The following is a 25,595-nucleotide window of genomic DNA, read 5'->3' as shown; positions in this document are numbered from 1 at the left end:
TTTAAATCATAAGTCCTTCAGAGTAATCATGGACCAGTTGTACTGCTGAGAATAGCAAAGTCATTCACAGCTGATCATCCTACAACATTGGTATTATTTTGTGTTATTAGTATTATTTCACTTTGCCTTGAGTTCATGGAGGATTTTCAAGATTTTTCTGAAAGCATCCTTTTCATCATTTCCCATAGAAAAATAATATTCCTTCATAATCACATACTACAATTTATTCAGGCAATGTCCAATTGATGGACATATCTTCATTTTCCAATTTTTTTGCTAAGAAGAGAGCTGCTATAACTATTTTTTATATATGTAAGTCCTTTTCCCTTTTAAAAAAATCTCTTTGGGAATTCATGTTTAGTAACGGTATTGTTAGATTAAAGGATAAGCAAGCATTTTCTATAAATTCTTCCTCTCTTATTTTTTTGGGTGCCCTTGAAGTTCTGCTACCTCTGATTTTATTTTCCTTTTTTAACACATAATTTTAATTTATAGATATATAGACTTGGTTCTATTCTCATTCTCATTGCTGCTTTACAACAATCATACTTTTCACTATTAATTTGTAAGTCTAGGGATATTTTTTAAAATAGCATGACAATATTAAATGAGATTGACATATTACAATTTATTCAGCCATTCTCTTGTTGTTGGACAGGTAGGTTGCTTTCTTTATTTTCTTTCCTTTCTATTTTCTTTTTCTTTTTTGTTTACAATTACTAATGGAGTGAATGAATATTTTTGTATGGCATGAACATTTTTAATCTAATCTGCTTTCCCATCTCACCCCTTTTCATGATATCTTTATTAATCTTATATTTTAATAATATCTTAGTAAAGAAATTGTGGAGTTAAAAAATAATGATTAGTTTTGTGAATTGTATCGCATGCTTTCACAACATGGTAAATGGAAAAAAGTTCTGGATTTGGAACTGGAGAACTTGGATTCATATTCTGTCTACTTACTACCTCTATAACTGTAGACAAATCATTCAATTTCTCAGGCCTCAGTTTCTCCATAAATAGGAACTCCTAGATTAGGGAATAGTGGTTTATGATATCTCTTTCAACTCTATATTAGAGTTGAAATTTTTACTAACCTAAAATTTTTACTAAGTTTCTCAGAATGCTTATTTCCCAAGACACATAATATTTTACCTTTTTAAAATTATTGATTATATTAATAGCTTATATTGTGTACTTCAAAAATTCACTCTTCAAATTGCACATGTTTAACCTTTATTTGATTCCCTGCTATCTAGGGGATGGAGGGGTAGGGAAGAGGAGAAGAAGAAGAATAATTTGGAACACAAGTTTATGCAAACAAAGGTGAATGTTGAAAGCTATCTTTGCATGTATCTGGAAAAATTAAAAAAATATTTTTTACAAGAAATAAATCAATGAAGTCCAAATCCAGTTTTTTAAAAAAGTAAATAAATGATTGCACATGAAACTGAAAAAAAAATCTCACTTCACATTCTTTGGACATTGATTCTCTGGAGAGTATATATAAACCCCATACTAGAAAGAAAGAGTCAGAGAGAATCTCAGTCCTTGGAGAGAAAATAAAGAGAAGAAAAAGATGAGATCAAAGTTCTGAGAATGAAAAAGGAGGGGGAAGAGAAAGAAACAAAGAGATAGAGATACAAAGAGATAGAATGAAAATGAAGAGAAAAGGAGAGAATGAGAAAGGGGGAGAAAATATCTTTTCTAAAATTAAATTAGTATAAACATGAGTTTCTCCTGAGGAGAGAGTAAATGTTCTTAAAGATCCTTATCAAGCCAAAAAAAAAAAAAAAAGCAAAACTCAAAATCACATTTCTTAAAATAAAACCTCAAGAAATGGGGAAAAAAGAGGTAGAGAGTTTAACATATATTTTTCAAGATTAAGAATATATTTTATCACCAAATTAATCCTAGGATTGAAGAGATCCTGAACAGTGGGTGTGGTTGGCAGAGAGAAACTGAAGCATTGATAAATGGGGTAGGCAGGGAGAAGACTGATAGACCTTAGTTTAGCTCTGTGGTTCCACCTTCTGGAGATCATACAGTCAGAAATCCAAGTTCCTGAGGCTAAATTTTCTCTCTAAATCAGTTTATGGCCCATACCTTGACTACTGAACTTTCCCAGATCAGTCTGCCATGATACTCTTTTTCTTGGTGTCTTTTCCCCTTTCCCCTCCCCTGCCTTATCTTTTCTAATCCCACTGTGCCTGATGGTGTCTCCTCTCCTAACCCCATTTCTCCTTTTAGGGTGCTAAGTCCCTTTTAGAATTTAGCCTGCCAACTAAAAACATGCTCCAACCTCTTGGGATGTTTCCTTTCTCCTAGTAAATGGCCAGTTCCACTAGGAAACTTGCTCTTTCCATTATTATTAAAACCCCTTTCTATGCACTCCCAACAATTTCATATTTACCATTCCTAGTGTCTATTGTACCTCTTTTGTCTGTAACATCTTCTAAATAAACCTACTTTTTGCCATAGAGTATGGCCATTGTGAATTCTTCATAAGACTGAACCCCAGCATTTGGTGCTTACCATCATCTGGTACCTAAATAACATTTGGTGATACGTCAACCACATCTGGATGATGAATTTTTTTTTGGCCACAGAAATTCAGAGACTAAATTATAAAGAGTTGAAGTCTGTTAGAGAAGGGAGCATTCATATTGATAAAATTATAGGTCCTAGAAGTATTACACCTGAAGCAGATCCATAAGTACCATTTTCAGTCACTCCCATGATGAATATGTTTTAGGAAGGGTTCTTTGTTCTATTGTGTCTCTTTTCCAGTTTGACTTTGTAAACATTTGTTTCCTTTCAATTAGCTCAGTTATTACTAACTAGCCAATGAATAGAAAACAGCAACAACAATATCAATAGCTAGTGTTAGCTAGCTCACAAAAGATCATTCTTTATGAAGCAGTTAGGTATCTTTGGACCATTTAATAATTTTATCAATGATTGGAATAGTGGTGTAAATGATAATATTCATCAAAGTGTTCATCAAAAATGGAAGGAGAAGCTAATCCATTTGATAAAAGCCTCAAAATTTATAAAAGATTTTGAGAAGTAGAACATTAGGCTGAAGTCAGTAAGGTGAAACTTACTAGGGATAAAAGCAAACTTGTACTTGAGAAGGATTTTTTAAAAAAATCAGTTCACAAGTATGAGATGGGAAAAGTGTAACTGAATAGTAATTTTTTTTTTTTTAATGATCTAGGTGTTTTGTTGTTGTTTCAGTCATGTTCAATTCTTCATGACTCCATTTGGGTTTTTTGTGGGGGCAGAGATATTGGAGTGGTTTGCCATTTCCTTCTCTTTACAGATGAGAAAACTGAGGCAAACAGGATAGGTAATTTGCCCACTGAGGCAAACAGGATATGTGACTTGCCCAGGGTCATACAGAAGAGAATTATCTGAGGCAGGATTTGAAAAAAGATCTTTCTGATTCCTGGCCATGGTATTCTATATACTGCTCCACCTAACTTCCCAAGTAAGTGCCTCAGGGTGCTTTAATTGGCTACAAACTTAGCCTAAAAAGGCCAAGGTCTTCCACTGCATCCCGGGCCATTTCCAATTGCCCTGATCTATCTTGCCCCACTGGATTCAGATGATCCTGGAGGAAAAAAAATGAGGCAGGTGACCTTGCACAGCCCACACTCACTTAAGTCTAATTCACTTGCATGTCATGGCATCAGCTCTCTGATGTCATGGTTCTCTTTGAGAACTAAAGACAAACAATATAAATCAGTAGAACAATATAAACTCAGCAGAGTGACAGTCAAAAATATTGGTAGCATAACTAAACTGAGAGATATAAATTCCAGAAATAAGGAAACAAGTGTCTTACTTTCTTTTGCCAACACCAGACTACATTGGAAGAATTGTCTTCAGTTTTAGGTGACATAGTTTAAGACAGGATTTTAATGAGTTGGGGAGCATCCAGAAAAGGCAACCAGGATAGGAAAGGATATGAAATTAGAATTGGGGATGGTGAGCCTGGAAAAGAAAAGACTCAAGGGAGATGTGGCAGCTATTTTCAAGTATTGAAAGGTGGCTACCCAGAAAAAGTTAAATTTATTACTTGAGAAAGTAGGACTAGGAGAATTGTAAATTATAAAGGAATTATAATTGAATTATATAGGAATTATAAGAGGAAATTATAAAGGAAATTTTTAAGGAAAATTTTAGCCTGAATGTAAGAAAAAAACTTCCTAATGCTTAGAGCTATCCAAAAGTGGAATGAATAGAAGGCACATGTTGGACTAGATGACCTTTCAACTATGTGATTCAATGAATTTTACAGGGAAGGGAACAATAGATTGCGGGAATATTTTTGTCATTTGTTTTGTGTCAGATCCCAGTCAGGAAATTGATTACACATAGATTTTTCATCATTTTGGGAGAACTAGTTTCTCTTAATCCCATTTTTATCTATAGCACAGTTGGGTCTCAGAATTGTCAATTTATTCACAATTTTAAGGTAGTCCTAGGGGCTTATAGGGTCCACTCCAGGTAGAATCTTTCCAGGGAAGAAAACAATGAGGCTTTCAAAAAGATTTTCATGTCATCTTCATAGACAGTCACTTTTCTAGTCCTTATGATCCTCATATATTTGCAAATGAGGCCATTTTTAATATTCAGATGTTAACCTTAAGACTGTTACTCTATCTTCAAAATTTTTCCATGAGCATTTTAGTAAATGTCAAGATAATAGAGCAAATTACATAGACAATATCAATAACTTTAAAAAAAAAAAAAGGAAAATCACATCCTCCGTATCTTTTATTAGATAGGAGAAAGAAAGCCTTCAAAAAACCCAGACTATCTGAGGAATCTTTGGGAGGTAGAGAGAAAAATGATAAGAAGTAGAAAATTCTTATGGAAAATAAAAATCCCTCTGAGAAGTTTTATACCTTCAAATTCAGTGCAGCTGAATCTTATAATAGTATTCATTAAAAAAAAAAAGTGACTTAAGATGGTTAGCTCTCTATTCCTCAACGTACTTTCTATCAACCCTCTTGTCCTTTCCTTGAAAATCTGAAGGGAAATAAATATTTTCTGAAAGATTTCTTGTTGGTTAAATAGTATTTTATTTTTTCCTCAAGAAAAAATTTTTCAAGTCAAGAAAATTTTTAGCATTCATTTTTACCAGATTCTAAGTCACCAATTTTTCCCACCCTCTTCTGTTCTTATGAAAATGATAAGCAGTTTGATATTATTTATACATATACTGTCATGTAAAATATATTTCCATATTAGTTATAATTGCGATAAAAGAAACAGATCAAACAAACAAACAAAAAAACCCACAAGTGAGAATAAGGTAAGTAAAAAAATCTACTTCAATCTGCTTTCAGAGTCCATCAGTTCTTTATATGAATATGGATGGCATTTTCCTTTGAGTCTTTTTGTATTTATCTTAGATCACTGTGTTGCTGAGAAGAATTGGATTATTATAAAGAGCACTGATGATTTATGTTGTTTTATCTTATATCCTGCAACTTTGTTAAAGTTATTTCAAATAATTTTTCAGTTGATGTTCTAGGGTTCTCTAGGGTTCACTATGCAAAGAGTGACAATGCTGTTTCCTCCTTGCAATATTCTAATTCTTTCAATTTTTTTTCCTTCTCTTATTACCGTAGCTAATACTTCTAGCACTATTTTGAATAATAATGGTAATGATGGGAATCCTTTCTTAATTTCTGATCTTATACGGAAGGCTTCTAGCTCATCCTTATTACAGATAATGCTTGCTCATTGTTTTCAATAGGTACTGCTGGCTATTTTAAAGGATGTTCACTTTTCCTTATGCTCTCTAGTGTTTTTAATAGGAATGGGTACTGTGTTTTGTCAAAAGCTTTTTCAGCATTTATTGAGATAATCATGATTTCTGTTGGTTTTGTTTTTGATGCTGTCAATTATTTTGATACTTTTCTTAATGTTGAATTAATCCTGTATCCCATTCTGATCATAGTGATACTGTACAATCCTTGTGATATTACCTTGATAGCATCTTAGTATTTTATCATGTTAGTATTAACCTTGTTAGTATTTTATTCAAAATTTTTTTGCATCAATATTCATTACAGAAATTGGTCTATCATTTTCTTTCTCTCTTTTAGCTCTTTCTGAGTTAGTTTATCAGCACCATATTTATGTCATAAAAAGAAATTGGCAGAATTCTTTCTTCATCTATTTTTAAAAATAATATTTGAATTAATTGTTCTTTAAATATGTGATAGAATTCACTCATGAACCCATCTGGCCCTGGGGGGATTTTTCCCTAGAGAGTGAATTAATGGCTTGTTCAATTTATTTTTCTAAGATGGGGCTATTTAGGTTGTTTATTTCCTGATCTGTTAATCTAGGAAATTTATATTTTCATAAATATTCAGTGATTTTGCTGAGATTGTCAGATTTATTGGCATATAATTGGGCAAAATATTTCCTAGTGATTGCTTTAATGTCTTCTTCATTGGTGGTAATTTTGCCTTTTTTATTTTTTATACTGGATAATTTGTTTTTCTTCTTTCTTTTTCTTAATCAAATTTACTAATGTCACCTGTCCTATTGGGTTCTTCATAAAATCAGTTCCCAGATTTGTGTATTAAGTCAATAGTTTTTCTTTTCCTTTATTTAATTTATTTTTTTAACTTTCAAATTACTATTCTCACCTTTGATTTTCAGGATTTCCAATTTGGTGCTCAATTTGGGATTTTTAATTTGTTCTTTTTCAAATTTTTTTTTTTAGTTGAATGCCCAATTGATTGATCTAGTCTTTTTTTCATTTTGTTGACGTAAATTTTAGAGAAATAAAATTTCCCCTAAATTACTGCTTTAACTGCATCCCATAAACTTTGGTATATTGTCTCATTGTTGTCCTTTGTTGAATATAATTTTTGAATATAATTGTTATTACATTATGATTTGGAAGAGAATACACTTAATATTTCAGTCTTTTTGCATTTGATTCTGAAGGTTTCATGCCTTATCACATGTTCTATTTTTGTGTAGGTGTCATGTGCTAAGGAGAAAAAGATATCTTCTTTTCTGTTCCATGCAACTTTCTCCCAAGGTCTGTCATGTATAACTTTTCTAATACTCTATTTACCTCTTTAGTTTTTTGTTTATTTTTTGGTTGGATTTATTAGATTCTGAGGGGGAACAATTGAGGTCCCCCACTAGTATAGTTTTGCTATCTATTTCTTCCTGTAACTCACTTAATAACACTTGGTGTATATGTGTTTAGTATTGATATTACTTCATTGTCTATGTTACCTTTTAGCAAGATGTAGTTTCTTTCATCATTTCATTTAGTTAGGTTTGCTTTCTCTGAGATCAGGGTTGCTTGCTTTGCTTTTTTTTTTTTTAAACTTCAGCTGAAGCATAATAGAATCTGCTCTAACCCTCTAATTTTACTCTATGTCTATCTCTCTTTGCTTCAGGGGTGTTTCTTGTAAACAAAATATTGTAGGATTCTGTGTTTGATCCACTCTATTACCTGCTTCTATTTTATGATTTTATGATTTTCTACTTTTTTTTCCATTTGTCCAATTGTAATTTTTAAGAAGTTGTTTTCTTCAATATATATTAAATTTTCTTTTCCATTTCTAATTCTACTTTTTAAAGCAGTTTTCCAAGCTGCTGACTCTTTTTTTGTTTTTTATAATTCTGTTACATCACTCTCATTTCTTTTTTTTTTTTTTTCTATTTCTATTATATGTTTTTAAGCTCCTTTTTGAGCTCTTCCATGAGTTCTTTTTGGGCTTGAGACTACTTCCTGTTTATCTTTGGGATTTTTCTCATTTTTTTGATATTGTTTTTGATATTGTTGTCTTCTTCTGAGTTTGTGTCTTGGTTTTTCCTGTCACTATAACTATGGTCAGATTCTTTTATTTTCTTCTTGGTTTTGTGTGTGTGTGTGTGTGTGTGTGTGTGTGTGTGTGCTCCCACGCCCGTGCTCTTTGCTAATCTCTCTGTTTCTCTCTCACACTCTTTGTGTCTGTCTCTCTGTCTCTTTTTCCTTTTTTTTTTTTTTTTTTTTTTTTTTTTAAGTTTAAGCTCTGCTTCCTGAGTGGAAGGCTTCTTGTGCCAGTGGCTAAATGCCCTGGCTGTTTACCTTGTGCTGCACTGATGTTTCCCTGAGGCCCACTGAGTATGCTGGTAGCTAGTACTTAAGGGTATGGGGTGGAATGGGGTGATTCTGCTGAAGGCTATAGGGGTCTGGCAACTTACCTGGTACTGAGCTGGGGTCCTAGTAGTGATGTGTTTTGTGTGCTGAGGCCAGGTGGGGTTTTTCTGTGTTTCCTGGGGTTACACCAAAACATGTAATGATCCCTGAAATTAGAGTCCTCTGGATCTCCTGGTTTTGCCAAGTCATCTGGGGAGTCCTAGTGTTGACTTTTACTTGTTCTACCATACTGGGGCTCAGGATCTCCTGCTGGTTTGCTGAGGTGGGGCTTGTTGCCAGCAGCTCATTGAGAAGCTTCCTGTATTGGACTTCATCCTCCTTTCACCTGAATGAGATAGACCCCTTGTCCTGACCCTTCAAATTTTCTGGGTTAAAAGATTGTCTCCTTGATGGGTCTGCCATTCCAGGACCTGTTTTAAGGTCTATTTCATGGTTGCCCAGAGAGTTACAATGATTCATCATCTTGGCTAATGAAAGTCAAGATTAACCCTTTGAAATATGCTCTGAAAGTTTGAGAAACACAAAGATTCCAGCTTCTGGGACAAGAACTTACTATTTGACAAAAATTGCTGGAAAAATTGGAAAATAGTATGGCAGAAAATTAGGCATAGAGTAACATCTAACATCCTATATCAAATTCAAAATGGGTTCATGGTTTAGACATAAAAGGGTGATACTATAAGCACATTAGTAAGGGATAGTCTATCTATCAGATCCATGAAGAAAGAAGGAATTTGTGGCCAATGAAGAATTAGAGGGCATTATTAAATACAAAATGGACCATTTCGATCACATTAAATTAAAAAGAAGTTTTACATAAACAAAATCAATGCAACCAAGACTAGAAGCAAAGCAGAAAATTGAGTTGAAATTTTTTTATAGCCAGTATTTCTGATAAAGGCATCATTTCTCAAATATATCAAGAATTGACACAAATTTATAAGAATATAAATCATTCCATAATTGATAAATGGTCAAAGATTATGAACAATTTTCAAATGAATAAGTTAAGGTTATCTATAATCATATAAAAAAATGTTCTTAACCACTCTTGATTAGAGAAATGCAAATTAAAATAACTCTGAGGGTGCTACTATATACCTCTCAGATTAGCTAAAATGACAGAAAAAAGATAATGATAAATATTGGAGGGGAGATAGTAAAAGTGTGACATGAATGCGAATTGTGAAATTGTGAAATAATCCAACCATTCTGGAGAGCTAAATGGAACTATCTGGATTTTTAAAAAATATTTTATTTTTGCAGATATAATCAAAGATAGTTTTTAATACTCATCTTTTACTTTGGGTTTCAAATTTTTCTCCTCTCTGTTTCCCTCTCCTCCCCTTCTCTCCAAGACAACAAGTAATCCAATATAGATTAAACATATTTTGCGCACCCTTGAAGTCAGCAGTGTCACTACTGGATTTGTGTCCCAAAGAGATCATAAAAGAGAGGTGAAAGGACTCATATGTGCAAAAATGTTTTTAGCAGCTCTTTTTATAGTGGCAAAAAAATGGAAAGTGAGTGGAACTCATCAGTTGAGAAATGGCTGAATGAGTTATGATATATGAATGTAATGGAATATTATTGTTCTATAAAAAATGATGAGCAACTGATTTCAGAGACTTACACGAACTGATGTTGGGTAAAGTGAGCAGAGCCAGAAGAACATTGTACATAGTAACAAGATTATGTAATGGTCAACTGTGATAGATTTAGCTCCTTTCAATAATGTGGTGATTCAAGGCAATTCCAATAGACTTAGAATGGAAAATGCCAACTGCATCCAGAGAGAGAACAATGGAGATTGAATGTGCTTTAAAGCATATTTTCATCTTCTTCTTGTTGTTGTTGTTGTCTGCTTGTTTTTTCTTTCTCTTGTTTTTTTTCCCCCTTTTGATCTGATTTTTTTTTGCACAAGACGACAAATGTGGAAATATGTTATTCATATTTAACCTATATCAGATTACTTGCTGTCTTGGGGAGAGGGAAAGTAAGAGAGGGAGGGAAAAAAATTTAGAACAAAAATCTTACAAAAATGAATGTTGAAAAACTATCTTTACAAGTCTTTGGAAAAATAAGATGGGAAAATTTGGCGCCCAACGTGAGGCACTAAAAGAAGCACACTACATTTTGAGGCTCTGGACACGAGGCTCTACACTCAGCAGTTCAACTGACATGATCATAAGTTCAGTGGAGAAGTCCCTGTTACCAGGAAATAGAGTGAGTAAACTAGTCACTTTGTTTTTCAACTAAAATGGGGCAAATTCTAAGAAAAGAGTCTTTGCCACTCTAAGGGAAGTGTGTAGAAAGCATAGTTAAATTAATAAAATGGCAAGGTTTGATTGCAACTTGGGAGAAGATCATTGGACTCTTAGATACATTAGAATACATGTCTCTGGTTCTCTGAAGAAGGAAAATTAGAGCCAGATAAGTGGAAACTATGGGAGAGCAACTAATTGAATATTACAATGATAATGATCCTGATTCAATTCCTAAGGAAACATTCTATATATACAACATAATACAATTGGCTTTAAGGAATCTATAAGTTTTAAAATAAAGAAGAAAGACAAAGAGCAGGAGGGGGATGGTACTGACAAAACAGCGCTCATGAACTTAAGGGATGTGGTACTTCTCACTTTCACAGCTCAGTTACACCTCTGTTTTTGTCTATTCTCCATACTTAGGGACTTCCATATAGACACTGATAACCCCCTCAAACATTCTTCCAACTCATAAACGTTTGCAATTTCCATGACGTATCCTTTTGTTTCATCTGTGTCATACAGAAGGATGATAACACCCTTGATCTCACCATCACTTACAGCTTATCTGGAATTCTGAAACTTTCCTCTCTGGTCATAGCCTCCTATACATTCATCTTCTCTTCTGCCTTCCTTTTTTAAATCTATTTTTTCATTTTCATTATGACACTTATACCTCCATCTATTGCTGTCATCTCAACCCCTGACTCCTCAGCTTCACTTCCCTTCCTTTTACAATTTTGATCATAAAGTTGTCCATTACCCTTAATTAGTTACTATATTCTATGGACTAAGACTAATCATCTTGTCAGAAATTCTATTTACCATCTCTCTTAAGTTAGGGAAATGTCTAAACATCTGTAGGTGATAGATTCCCAAAAGAAATGTAGCTTTGTAAAAGATATGACTATTCAATTTAATCAGTATTTACTCAGTCATTGTGATTTAATGGGTATCAGTGATTATACTGGTGAGTTACGTAGAATAGAATTAAGTTTTGATTTAATTAATGCTTTTTGAATGGGAACCATGTGGGTTACAATTAACTCACCATGTACTGATGATAGTTTTACTTCTAATTGATTTATCAGATAGATTCATTGCCTTATTAGGTCCATTTTAAATATATGTAGTAACTTGTGTTAGGAATTTGCTGTATTAGCCTTACCGCTCAACTCTATTCCTGTGAGTCCTATAAGTGAACTACAAAAACCCAGACTTTTCTTACCTTGTTCTTGTTATAATGTTCTTACAGCCCTGAGATACTCCTGTCTAAGTCTTAATGATTTGTAGAAAGCCCAGAATTGCTTATTTCCTTTAGCCAATCATAGGACTTCTGCCATTTCTGAAGATGACCAATCATGTAGTGAAATGCTTCATTAGTGACCTCCAAGGTCTGTAAAAAGATCACGTAGGTAAGCAAAGGGATCCTTGATTACAAGGAAGGTCTTGAATCCAATTGCTTAGGGACCATTAGTCTGTCTAATAAATTGATGGTGCTCAGACCTCTGCCTCATTTGTCTTTTGTTGTTTATTGGATTTTTGTGGCCAACAGCTTCATCAATCCCCATTGATAAGAGATTGTTAGCTATTTATTCTTTGTTATCATCAATCTTGCATTCTACTTTGGATCTCTTCTTCGTACAATTCATATTATTATGAATGCTACAGAATGATATACATTTGTTCCTGTAGGAAAAAAAAGTATATTTATATATGGACTTTTCAATTTATAAGATTATAGGATCATAGAGTTAGAACTAGAAGGGACTTAGTCCAGCTCCCTCCTCTATAGATAGAAGCCATCCATACTTCCTTTAAATAAGGAAACAGAGGTCCCCAGAGGTAGACTAGAGAGACTCAAAGTCAGAAAGTAAGTAGAAGAGTTGTAATTTGAAATAATTTTAATCCAGGTCTTCTGGCTTTTGATACTTAGCTTTTTCAATGGCACTTTGACACCCTAAAATAACTTGATTTTGAAAGGAAAATTTTTATAAGTATTACATATTTTTATTTGATATTCTTTTACACAGAATTACTATATCAAGTATATAGTTTATATGAAGGCTTTTATAGAACACTTTCAGCTCAGAGCCTCATTTTCATTCTAATGGCTCCATTTATCTTTGTAATTATTGTCATCGTTCTCTTGACAGAGCACAGTTGTAAGCCCCACTCAAATTTTGCACAAGCTAGATTTGAAGAGAAGACATTCAGTCTATATTTGGCTCAATGCAGTAATAATATCAACATTACCCTCCTCCAAAACAAAACTTGGCAGCCTTCCCAATTTCCCTATTTTTATCAATGATATCATCATTCTCTTAGCCAGTCAGACTCCAGATACTGGAATCCTCTTTAACCCCTTCCCTCCATCATGCTTAATCAGTCACCAGATTTCTTTATTTCTTGCTTCAAAATATCTATTTCTAATGTTATCATTATCACTTAGACCCCAGCTTCTTAAACAAGGGTCTTGACCCCATATGAGATCTTGTAATGGAATGTGAGGGTCACAAAATTATGATTTATTATCAGCAAGTTTGATTTGTATACCTATTTTACATTCCTATCTATCTATATCTATCTATCTATCTATCAAATTTCTTGGGCAAAAAAGAATTGCAAGTACAAAAAAATTAAGAAGCCCTGACTTAACACCATTTTTAACTTTTAGTTATACTATTGCAAATGTCTTTTTATACTGGTCTCCTGACTTCAATGACTTTAATTTGTGCTGGGTACCTCTCCCAAATTAATCTTCCTTAAAAACTGCTTTTGTCCTTTCCGAGAATCTCAGAGTTGGATTGATGTCAGAAGCATTCATGTCCTACCTGTGTCTAAACAGTATCTCTTCTTATACATCAATAACAATTGTTCATGTATATTTCACTTGAAGAAGCAACAGGGAGAATTTTTTTTGGGAGAATTATCCACTAACTAATGAGGCAGCTGCCAATCACTTCATCTTTTCTCTCCTCTTTGGACAATCTTGATACTTTAACTTATATTGTTCCCTCTCTTTGATTATCGAACTTTCTTACCTTATTTTTGCTCATGCCTTGCCAAAAGCCAATCCTAGGTTATCCTCTACTGTTTGCTTTCTGTATTGCTGCTGTTCATTGCTGAAGAAGTACAATTATCTAGCTTAGTCCAATACAATTTTATGTTCATTTCAACTGGTCTCTCACTGCTGCATGGCATATCTTTTAATTTTTCTTGATTGATTCTATGTCTTACTCCTTCACAGCAGTTGTTCCAAATTTTAAGCCACTTAACATCATTCTCTTCCTCCTCTTTCTCAGCAGAACTTGACTAATAATGCTGGGGCTGTTTATTTTAAGTGTCCTCATTTCTCCTATTTTATACCCCCAAATCCCTTGAAATATTAAGCTCTTTTTCCCTCCTTTTCTCCAATCCCTAACAAAGAAATAGATTTTCTCCTTGCCTAAACCAATCTCTTTATCTGTATCCTTAATCTCATCCTCTCCCATTTCCTCTGGGATTTTGCCATGTAAACTTTCCTTACCCTTTAGTTCTCTCCCCACAACCAATCTTCAATTTTCATCTACTGATTTTTTCCCTGATATACAAGCTCAGATCTCCATCCTTAAAAACAAATAAATCTTTACATGATCCTTCACATGATCCTGCCATCTCCTCAAGCCATTCTTTTATGTTCATTTTATAGTCAAGTACTTAAAGACAAAGCCATCTACACTTATCATATACTCCCTCACCTCCAATTCACTTTTCAGTCCCGGGCAATCTGACTTCCTACCTTGTTGCTAGGATAAGATCACATTCTCTGTTGTTATAAACAACCACACAATTGCTGAATCTGGTGGCTTTTTCTCAAAGCTGGGTCAGATTCAATGACTTAAAATCTCTCTCTCCTTGGAATAAATGATACTAAGCTCCTGTGTCTATAATGTTTAGCACAGTACCTGGCACGTAGGAGGCACTTAATAAATTCTTACTGACAGATTGAAAAAAAAAAGTCTCTTCCATCTGGCTTCTCTTTTCTTCCTCTGCTTCCATGACATTTCATTCTCTTGGTTCTTCTACTTGTTTGACTTCTCTAAGTGTTCTTTACTGTATTATAAACTATTTCCTGCGCCTTAAATGTATCACCCAAAATTCTGCCCTTCTTTATGTATACTCTTTCCCCATAAGCTTCTCTATGCCTTTCTCATTTCTTTCCAAGTGAACTCTTAAATCTACATATCTACCCCTAATTTCTCTTGAACCTTAGGTTTATATCACTAATTAGCTACTGGACTGTGCTAAGTATGAGGAATACTCAATATTCAAATGGAACTGGGATTTCATTAATTTTGGTGTATCCGCCAAAGAAGCAGATTGTTACCTTATCCCTTGTCTGCTTATTTTGTGCAACTTTTATCTATGCATTCCAATAAGTTTGTCATGAAGATCTAATATGCTGTGGATCTTAATTTTTCCTCATGTTGTAAGGATACTAATTGAGTGCTTGGGATGTCTTCTTTATTCTTTGTACTTGCTACATGACCCAGTTCATCTTTTTTACTCACAAATTTCCCTAATGATGTTCTTTGAAATTCTTCATTATAAGTTCCATTCTTCTTACATTCATCACAAACCTTTCCACAAAGGTAATATTTATTTGCAATTTCTGAAGAGACTATAGCTATATATGAAAGGATATAAAGACAAAAAAAGTTCCTAACCTCAAAAAGCTTACATTCTATTCGGGGATACAAGCTGCAAACAGGTAAATACCAGATGTTTTGAGAATGGAAAGGGCACTAAGAAAAACTTTGAAAAATCAGGAAAAGCATCCTACTGAAAGTAGCATCTGAGCTGAAACCTGAAGAAAGCTAAGAATTCTAAAAAAGATGGAGGTGTGTTTAAATTATAGAGGTTTCCCTATACAAAAGCACATAGACCGAATATGAAATGCCAAGTTGGGAAATAGCCAATATGGCAGTGTGTCTGAAACTAAGAATTCATGAAGGCTGGTGATAGTAATGTTAGGAAGGGTAGATAGTCATATTTTAAAAGATGCCAAACTAGTTTATGATACCAAGCTGAGAAATTTATATTTTATGCCAAAGACAAAAGGAAATAATTGATGATTCTTAAGAGTGACATGGTTAGGCTTATGCTTTAGAAGATTGTTTTGGCAGCTGAGTGATGGTTGATGTGTTGGAAAAGGGATCATGTGGAAACCGGGAGTCCAGTTAGTAGACTACTGAAATAGTTCAAGTAAAAGGTAGAGGTTGAATTGAAGAAATGCAAGAAATGTTAAGAATTGACAAGACATGGCAATTGATTGAATGTAGAGGTAGATAAGAATCAAGGATAAAACAAAGTCAGTGAATTCAGCTATCTAGAAGGATCCTAGTAGCTTCAACAGAAATAGGAAAGGATGAAAGAGGAGTGGGCTTGGGAGGAAAAATGAGTTTTTCTAAAATGTCTATGGAACATCGAGGTGAGATCCAGCCTGCAGTTTGTGATTTGGAATTAGAATTTAGGACAAGGATTAGAGTTAGAGGTATACCTATGGGAATGGCCTTCATGAGTCAAACTTGCCAGCCTGATACTTAAGCCCTGATCCAGGTGCACCCACTTTGTTAGTTTTATTCCTCTTCTTGAGAAACCCGTTTCTTTCCCATCTATGGGTCTACTAGGTGTTTCATATGAATGACATTTCATTGTTCATCTCAGAATTTCTGTCCATATCCTAGAATCCATACCTTGCAGCTTTTGCAGAAGCACTGAGATGAGTGATAGAATGTCATTCACTGGGAGCAGCTAGTAAATCCATATCCCTGGAGAGTATGGTAAAGGGAAAGGTAAGTGAGAGCTCACCACTCCTTAAGAATGACAGCTATCATTTATGATAAAATTTTTATTTTTTATGGAACTCTTTATATATAGTATCTCATTTTATCCTCACAACAACCCTGGGAGAGATCGATACTATTGTTAGCTTTATTTATCAGATGAAGGAATTGAGGCAAGACACAGCTAGTGGACAGATTGTGAACCCAGGTATTACTGACTCTGGCTCCAGAATTCTTTCTATTCATTGTGTCACTCAGTCTCCTTAAGGCAATCCCTTTCCTGATCTCCCAATTTCTTAGCGAGATGTCTCCTTGAAATGTTTTTGTAGTTTTCTATAGTTATTTGATTAGTAATTTTCTCCCATCACTCCACCTCTCAGTAGACTCTGAGCGATTCTGGAGCGAAGGAACTGTTTTTACTGTCTTTGTGTCTCCGGCGTCAGACTCTGGGTGGATATTTAATAAATGTTTGTTTTTGTTCAAACCCAGCTGACACTTGAACCCCCGGAGGGGAGCAGACGTCTCCTAGAGCGTGATTCTATACGAGGATGCAGAAAGGAGGCAGCTTTCTTTAATCGAGTGTCATACATAATCTAAAGGTTTGAGAAACAAAACAAAGCTCTCAGAGAGGAGGGGAGTCCTAGATCCTCTAAAAAGCTGCAGTACACAAAGGAGCGCGTGGTCTGGAAATAAAACAAAGCTGTCAGACGGAGGACGCCCTCTTAAAGGATCCTGCACACAAAGGAGTGCTGGGTCACTGCGAGAATTCTCCAGTCTGTCTCCTCTCCTCGCTTCGGCTCCCTGAAGTCTCGCGATGTCCAGCAGGAGGGAGGGGGGAGCGGACGAGCGAGAGTTCCCGACTTCCGGCTCGCTCCAGTCAGTCGTCGCCCGGGCGGTCCGGTCCAGTCATCCTTGCCTCCCGGCTGCCTCGGTGTCCACTTTCCCGGGCTCCCCACCCCCTCGGTCTTTCTCCGTTGCGTAAAGTCTCCGCGCTGCGGCTCCCGCGGCCCCCACCCTGGGGCCCGGGGCCCGCGAGACCTGCGGGGTCTGCACTGCGGGGCCGGGGGCGGCCCCGTCCCCGCCTCGGCCCCCTGAGACTCGATGAGGCACAGCTTGACGAAGCTGCTGGCGGCCTCGGGCAGCGGCTCTCCGGCCCGGAGCGGGAGCCCAGCGCCGGCGCCCTCCCCGGCCTCGGGCTGTCTGCGCCCCCCGGGCCTGGCCCGGGTGGTGGCCGGAGAGGAGGGCAGTAGCGGCGGCGGCGGCGGCGAGGAGGAGGAGGAAGAAGGGGACGGGCCTCCGCGGCGGCAGGAGGGCGCCCCGGAGGCCGCGCCGGCTGAGGAGAAGATGGAGGAGGAGGAGGAGCCGCCCGCATCTGCCGCCCGCTCCGAGGAGCCGGAGGACATGGACTTTCTGTCGGGCCTCGAGCTGGCCGACTTGCTGGACCCGCGGCAGCCCGACTGGGACCTGGAGCCGGGTCTGAGCTCACCGGGGCCGCTGTCGTCGGGAGGCGGCTCGGACAGCGGCTGCCTATGGAGAGGGGACGACGACGACGAGATGGCGGCCGCGGCCGCCGAGATGCAGCGCTTCTCGGACCTGCTGCAGAGATTGGTGAACGGCGGCGGGTCGGGCTCGGGCTCCAGCGGGGGCGGCAGCGGCGGCGGCGGCGGAGGCAGCAGCGCTGGGGCCTGCGCCGGCGGCGGCGGCTCGGGAGGCGGCGGCGAGAGGCGGCGGAGGAAGAACCCCGGAGCGGGAGGCGGAGACGGTGGCGGCGGCGGCAGCAGCCACGGCTCGGCAGCGGCCAAGAGTCCCCGCAAAGCGGCCGCCGCCGCGGCCCGCCTCAACCGGCTGAAGAAGAAGGAATACGTGATGGGGCTGGAGAGCCGCGTCCGGGGCCTGGCCGCCGAGAACCAGGAGCTGCGGGCCGAGAACCGGGAGCTGGGCAAGCGCGTGCAGGCACTGCAGGAGGAGAGCCGCTACCTGAGGGCCGTGCTGGCCAACGAGACGGGCCTGGCGCGGCTGCTGAGCCGGCTGAGCGGCGGGGGACTGCGACTCACCACCTCCCTCTTCAGGGACTCGCCCGCTGGGGACCACGACTACGCCCTGCCCCTGGGCGAGCGGCGGCAGGACGCTGCGGACGACGAGGACCCTGCGGGCGGAGTATGTCTCCACGTGGACAAGGATAAGGTGTCGGTGGAGTTCTGCTCGGCGTGTGCCAGGAAGGCCTCGTCTTCTCTTAAAATGTAGGGTCAAGTAACCTGCTCTTTATCCGTGTTTACCCCTTTCAGCTCCCTTACACCATGTAAAAACACGTTAGTGGGACATCTTCACTGGACACATTTCAGAGAAGAAAAGTAATAATGAATCATTAAGTGTTTAGCTAAAAGCATGAATGTGACACAGTTACCGACTCTTAATGATAACATGTGACTATTAAATTTCTCTGACAGTTTCTTTTTTAGGTGATTTCCTCCCTGCCAGGCTCCGTTGTAGGGGTTACAGAACAGTCGTACCAGCCTCACAACCTGGTAAGGATCCATCTCTTCCCCTAAAAGCTCATGCACTGCTGGTTAGTCTACTTAAATGGGCAAGCATACACAATTGTTTGTATTGGGGGATTTAAAACAAAACAAACAAACAAAACAAATGAAAAAAAAAAAAAAAAAACCTAATTTGGGCCCTGTCCACCCTGGAAACAGACTTGTGCTGGCCACTAGTGTGTTTAAGATGCCTCCTCTGATTGAAACAGCTGTTGATGTGTGTGCCCTGTTCAAACTTACTTGTATCTAGCTGTTCTGTCCCCAGTGTGGACACGGCCTTCGGTGACATCGTTCCAACTGTGCAGTGAAACCTGCTTATAGCCATACAGTTTGGACGCAGTGAAAAAAGGTGAAGTTGAATGGAAGTTCCAGTTGTACAAGGTGCAAATTGGAATTCCAGTTGGAGTGCAATTTTGCAGGGGTTGGCTATATGATTAAATTCTGTTGTACTTTTCAAACAGCTTTGAGTATTTGGGGCATGAACCAATATTCTGTAGTTCTAATAGAGATGGTAAAATCTCTTGAATATTCAGGAATGCCTCTTAGTTTCCTATATAAGATATATAACCTTATACAGGCTCATTAGATTACGGATCTAAATAGAGAATTGGAAATAATATGCATACCAGACTCCTTTATTTAGTTAACTGACATTGAGAAGAGTAATAATGTTTAAATAAAATTGTTTCCTTGAGGACCAGCACAGTGATTCAGTCACTGAATATGAATGAGTTGTTGAATATCTTTATTTTGTTGTATTAAAATTTATAAGTTAAAATTTGTGTCTGTACCATTAGAGATTTTAAAGATGGTTAAATGAATGAAAAAAAATGTAAAGTGAGGTTTCACAAAGGATGAACTCCAAATATAAAAGCTAAAATATTTGTCTCCTTTTTAGTAAATGAAAAATTTTGGTGTAACCAACAAGGTTTAAAATACTTGATATATAGTAGAGAAGCTTTTTCCATAATTGGACTGCTCTCTTATATCCTTTGACAGTATACTTATTAGTAGGTATGTACTTCAATTGGAGACTGATAGAAATTCTTTGTGAAACGTCACTGTTTGATAAAATATACGTGTATTTAGCATCCTTGTTTTTCTTTATGCTAAAGTGGATACAGCTGTTGGGGCAGAAGAGACGGGACCAGCTGCTGGCCACATTTCCTGCTTTATTTTAAAAGGTAGTATAAGAAATGAGGAAAAAAGAGGTAATATCAGGGCTTCTGCTGTCTTTTTATTTTAAAATTGTGCATAATTAAAAAGTTAATTCCAGCAGTCCAAAGATGTAGTTAACTCTCATTTAACATGTTTTTGTTTTGTAAATGGAATCCTTTTTGCACAACTGTAAATGTTTTGTTGCTGGAGATAAGGTATTTGAGACTTAATATTGGTCTCTGGTTTGCAATTATGCATCACAACATATTTTGTAAAAATCATCTACTGCACTTGAGCATGAATGGGCAATAGCTACACTTACAACATGAAATGATGACTCTGCTTATACCTAAGAGCAGGATTAAGTCCCCAAAATGCAACTGCATGGATTTTTAGTGCCTACTGAATCATACATATATAAACCAAAATTAGTTGGAAATTTATTTGAAACAGTGACTAACTTGTGATATCTTTATGGAATATGTTAAATGTAGCTTTGAAACAGAAGCCTTGAATTGGAATTTTAACTAACAATACTTGAATATTTTGTATATATTTCTTTGTATATAATTTTGTGCAGTACCAATGACAATAAGAATATGGTGTCATAATAAAACCAGGTTTGTTGATCTTTCAGTTATGGGCTCAAAGAATTTGTTCATCTCTATTCTTACCTTAATATTGGAAAGAAACAGGAATGGAAATCAGGAAAATGTTTGTTAAGAGTTGGCTCTGGGTCTTAAGCAGTTAAGGGTTCTGGAAACAGTAAGTGTGGTGTTTTTTCTAATAACACTATGTCCTCTTATCTTGTTGACATCAATGTAATTCTTGAATTACTTGAAGTTTGGGGCTGGACTATGCAGGAGAACCATTGATTTAAAGCTTTCAGAACTGGAATGCTATTTGTTTAGAATCACCACACTACCGGAATTTTTGCTTTGCAAAAGTGTCATTTTACAAATGACAGTATTTGGAAATAGTTTTACAAAGAATTTTAAATGTGGGAAAAAGTTGAAGATAGTTTTAAAAGCTGCTTATTTTAGGTTCCTTGTGTTCTATTAACTGTCTTTTACTAGTTTCCATTTCATTCCTTTTTCCTGATTTTGATGACTAAGTGTTTTTGTGTCTTTTATTACATCAGCTTCATGTTCTTGTTTTCACATGGTAATCACTTGTTTTTTTTAGAACCAGCAAAGGTGTTAGTAAATATGGTCATGTTTATATGTAAACACATTTTACTATAAATGTTTTGGGCTTCTTAAACTTAGAACAAACTGATTACTTTCAATGTGTAGTAAGTAGAATACCCTAACACATGTCCCCTCTTATTGTTGTTAATTAAAACAGTTATGATTATTAATATAAAGCTGTTGTCTTACTTTTTCTCTAAGGTTGTTCTGTCAAGGAATAGTGTTTGGATTAAAAAAAAAGGCATTTTGGAATACAGTAATACTGATTTGGGAAATAGTTAAAGTCTGGTTTTGTTGTGAAATGATCTAACATTTTGGGATAAAGGAACTTTTTCTTGCTGGTTAGGATTTCCTACATTTTACTTAGTAAAGTAATGTAATACCTTAGTTGAAATGAATTTTTATCTGTTGAAAGAAAGGAAAAAGTCTAATCAGTGTTCAGTTTTAGAAATTTATCTTAGTGAGACAAGCATGCAATTATTAAATGAATTATACGACATTGCTTTACATATACAACTCCATCACCAAATTAAAAAAACAACAACTCTATTAAAATCTAGTCAGATGAAATCTCATGTGTAATCACACCAACTTGTTAAGATATTTTGAATTAAATGTGCATTCTATAATCATTGAATTAATCTCTCTTTCTTCTCTTTAAACAGCTTAGCAGTCTGCAAAAACGAATCTTTCCCTACAACCTGTAACTGACTGGACTGATGGTAACAAAGTAGTTGTGGGAGCCATATCGGTCACAAATTTTGGCATCTGCTGAAAAATGAATGCCATTTCAAGTCCCCAAATTACTTCTATACTGATTTCACTTTCCTGAAGTGGAGATTTGAAAAGATTCTCTGGAATCCTTGAAAGACTTAATAGAAACACTTGAGACTAATGGGTTAATTTTTGGATAAAATATTGTCTTTCAGAGGAGTCATAATTCAGTTCTTTGCAGTACCCTTTAAAATCGGAACTGCCCCTTGGACAAGAGAATTATATATGATTTTTTCTAATACTTTTCAGTTTCTTTAACAAGAAACAGAGACTAGTGAATTACATTTCACAAACTAGAATTAACAGGCATCAATGGTTATAAGATGTACATATTTTGTGCTCACTTAACTGTATGTAACCTGGCAGTGTTTGTGAAGCTGATGCATTAACTTTGCTGAACTTAGTAAAATAATGCAAAGTTCATTATTTAAAGGGGAATCCTCTTGTAGATGTTCAATTGTTTTGTTTTCATATTCACGGAGGAATTTTGATTGGTAAAATGTGTGGGACTATCTTAATGAAATGGAGAAGTTACATAGGCAAGAAATGATGGATTTTCTTTTTTTTCCTATTATGATTAATTTGACAATGTTGGGAACAATTTAAAGTTTCTAATAACTCTTGTATTAGTTTTTTATTCACTTTCATGTCAAATGGTCTATTGTTATGTAATGGCTTGAGCACTCTGGATTTGAGAAGTGATTTCTTTGTAGCAAATGGTTTTATGCCTCATACATTTGCCCTAGCTTACAATGTGTGATAGAATTTCATAGAACTCTGGATTTCAATAAGTTTTACTTGTTAGATAGTGTCCTCTTCCCCTTCCGGGCATTCCCATAACCCTCCAGGACTAATGTTAATAAGTACAAGTTCTAATTTCAAAGCAGATTTTGTTATACTGGATATCTCAAGTTATAGCATGAATGTGGTTGGATTCAGGGGATAGATTTCTATTCTCCATCAAAATTAAATTCAATAAATAGATATTTATTGAAGGAAGCAGTTAAAACTTAATTTAAATTGGCTCTGCTCATTCCCTTGTTAATAGCAGTGAAGAGTCTTACCAATAATTAGTTGGATGCCTAAGGAATTCTGGCTCTATGCAGGTACAGTGTTGATAAAGCAGAGCCATCTCTATCATTATTCATGGAGTTATGGATTTCTTTTATGTAAAACACTAGTATTGTCCCTTCTGGTGGCTAGAGAATTCTTTTTGACAGAATACAAGATAAAACTGATAATTAGGAATTGTGCAGTTTAATGTTTTGGAGCTGTGAAACAGTGGTCCCTGCTAACTAACAATTTGATATGTATTACAGAATTTTAGGGCCATAGGACTTTTTATCTTGGGGTCTGACATCTATGAATCAGTAATAAGATTTTTTTTTAAAAGTAAGCAGGCCCACTGTGAATCTGAAATTTGAGGAATCTTGAAAATTTGTCATATTCTAGGTCTCTTGTTTTTGTTTTCATGCCTTAAAATACATTGATCTATACTTTAAAACATTCAGAATATATTCAGAAGATATTTAAGGATCCTTCTGTACTTTTAAGGAGAGCCATCATTATGAGCATTAATTATTGATGAACAATATTGTAAAAAAGTGATCTGGTTATTTAATTGGGTTTTGCTCTGTATATCTTTTTTCTTTTTCTCTCTCTTTTTTTTTTACCCCCTTGCTGTAATCTCTTAAGTTGCCACCTGTTGGATTTCTCTGAGCTGGAATTTTTGTTTAACACTAGCTTCCCCTCAGTCCCCCTACTGAGGAGTATTTTTAAATCATTCATTATTCAGTTTGAGCAGATATAGAACTAAGCATATAAAATTGACAGAATATTTTGTGCTTTATTTTTAACTGAAATTTTATTGAATCTTTTCATAAATTACAATGAAATCAATTGCAAACATACTCTGGTCACTGAGGATGTTTTGAAGAGTCTAAACTGTAAATTGTAAAATCATATTTGGGCTCTTACATGTTTTACCTAATTGCAGGGTGTATGTTATTGGTAGCCTCAAAGCAATAAGATAATTTCAACCAGGATGTGACACTTGTAGATGTCTTGGCTTTTAGAATTGAGTAACTTGGATTATGAAGTTAGCATATTATGGTAATTAGAATATAATATAATTTGATCGATTTTGTTGAGGCAGCAGTGATAATTTTCATATCATTAATTGTAAAGTAATATGTTGTAAGAAACATCGGAAAATATTAGAAAATAGTTGATCATTTAAAAAATATGGGAAATTGTAAATGCTTACTGTGTAAATTTTTAAAAAGTTGAAAACCATTCAAAATATTAAAGTTTTGAACCAACATTTAGCATATGTGAAACAGAAGACAAACTTTATGTAATTTCAATTCGTTGAAACATTTATTGAGCACTGATTATGTGCATTGTTGGCACCATGCTGGGGAGAGACAGATTATGTCTAAGACATAAGAAGGCAGCATATGTAGTAAAGGTTTCTAAATAATTTGAATAGTTTTCAAGACAGTTTTAAATTATTTAACAGTTCAGCCAGTTTCATAATTTGTCAATGATGGTTTTAGACATTAAATAGTACTATGCCTATGTTTTTGAGAATATGTGCTGACCAAAAAAAAAAAATGGGCTTTAAAGATATGATTCATGGATTCTTGATTTGACCTTAATGTCGTGTAGGTGTGTTTAAAAAAAAAAAATAAAACCAAAAAAGAATTAGCTTTCAGTAATCTCTTCTTTCCTTTAAAAAAAAAAATGCCTTTTTAAAAAATCAAATTCTGCATTCTTCTGACTGGTAGCAATTTTTGTTTCACTAGAACTCTTTATTTGAATGGTTTTTGAAAATTCTGCTCCAGCATGAAGAGGGATTGAATAAGCAGACATGGCAGAATCCCCTTGCAGCTAACTTCCTTAAAAATATCCATTAATGTTCTGTTATCAGCATTAGTACAGAAGAAAACTTGCAAAGCACTTTTATCTTATTTGAGCCTTAAATCTTACTATATAGTTATTAGAGCTGTCCCTCTTTTACTGTATGCTGAGGGGCTAGAAAATTTAGCAACTCTGAACTTAAAAGAGATTGGTGGGAAGTAGATGAGTTGTCCCTAGTAATGTGAATGTAATAGCTTTTTATGTATCATGCTGCTTTGTTCAGCAGAGTGAATTGGATGTGGACCTGTGAAAACTTGAGTTTTGGGAGATGTTATATAAGGAAGATGGAATAGATTTGTAGTCTGAGGACAGATAAACTTGTAGAAAGCCTATTTTGGCTTCATCTAAATTAAAGGGCTGCTTCTTAGTGAGCTCCCATGATTATTAAAGCATTCTTTTGGGTGTATCAAAGGTAGGTTTTTTTTTCCTTTGATAGAGATAAAACTAAACTAGTTGGATCTCTCAGACTTCTTCCAGCTTTTGAGAAAAAATTGTTAAAAGCTATAGAAACAACTTGAGTAGGTGAAAGGAGATAGATTTTATAAATATTAACAGTCTACCTAGAATAGCCTTGTATTCAGTTTTCTCATTAATTCCTCAAACTTTTTTGATTTATTGTTAAGGTAGTTCTCAATCTGCAGTAATTCAGTAGTAGCTTTCCTCCCTAAAGTTAATGTATCTGTATCACTTACTTTTGAAAGGGACCATAGACTCTTTGT

General features: G+C 36.1%; 1 protein-coding gene across 5 annotated transcripts; it reads left to right on the top strand.

Moving 5' to 3' along the window:
- The first annotated feature begins 17,303 nt into the window (after positions 1–17,303).
- Positions 17,304–24,670, top strand: CREBZF (CREB/ATF bZIP transcription factor). Of its 5 annotated transcripts, XR_007952168.1 has the most exons (4): positions 17,304–18,535; positions 18,743–18,820; positions 19,948–20,016; positions 21,846–24,670. XR_007952168.1 is itself a non-coding variant. In XM_051987255.1 (2 exons), exons 1-2 carry the CDS (start codon positions 17,397–17,399, stop codon positions 18,756–18,758), a joined length of 1,155 nt encoding a protein of 384 aa, XP_051843215.1. In that variant the 5' UTR covers positions 17,304–17,396; the 3' UTR covers positions 18,759–21,356. The 5 variants fall into 5 exon arrangements, 1 of the variants encoding a protein (XP_051843215.1); XR_007952166.1 differs by having other exon boundaries at positions 18,743–20,016; XR_007952167.1 differs by lacking the exon at positions 21,846–24,670 and having other exon boundaries at positions 19,948–21,356.
- The last annotated feature ends 925 nt before the right edge of the window (positions 24,671–25,595 follow it).

The sequence above is a fragment of the Antechinus flavipes genome, chromosome 3, assembly GCF_016432865.1.
Source record: "Antechinus flavipes isolate AdamAnt ecotype Samford, QLD, Australia chromosome 3, AdamAnt_v2, whole genome shotgun sequence".
NCBI lineage: Eukaryota > Metazoa > Chordata > Mammalia > Dasyuromorphia > Dasyuridae > Antechinus > Antechinus flavipes.
Note: the sequence above shows the minus strand (reverse complement) of the source record. Positions and strands in the feature narration are given on the sequence as shown.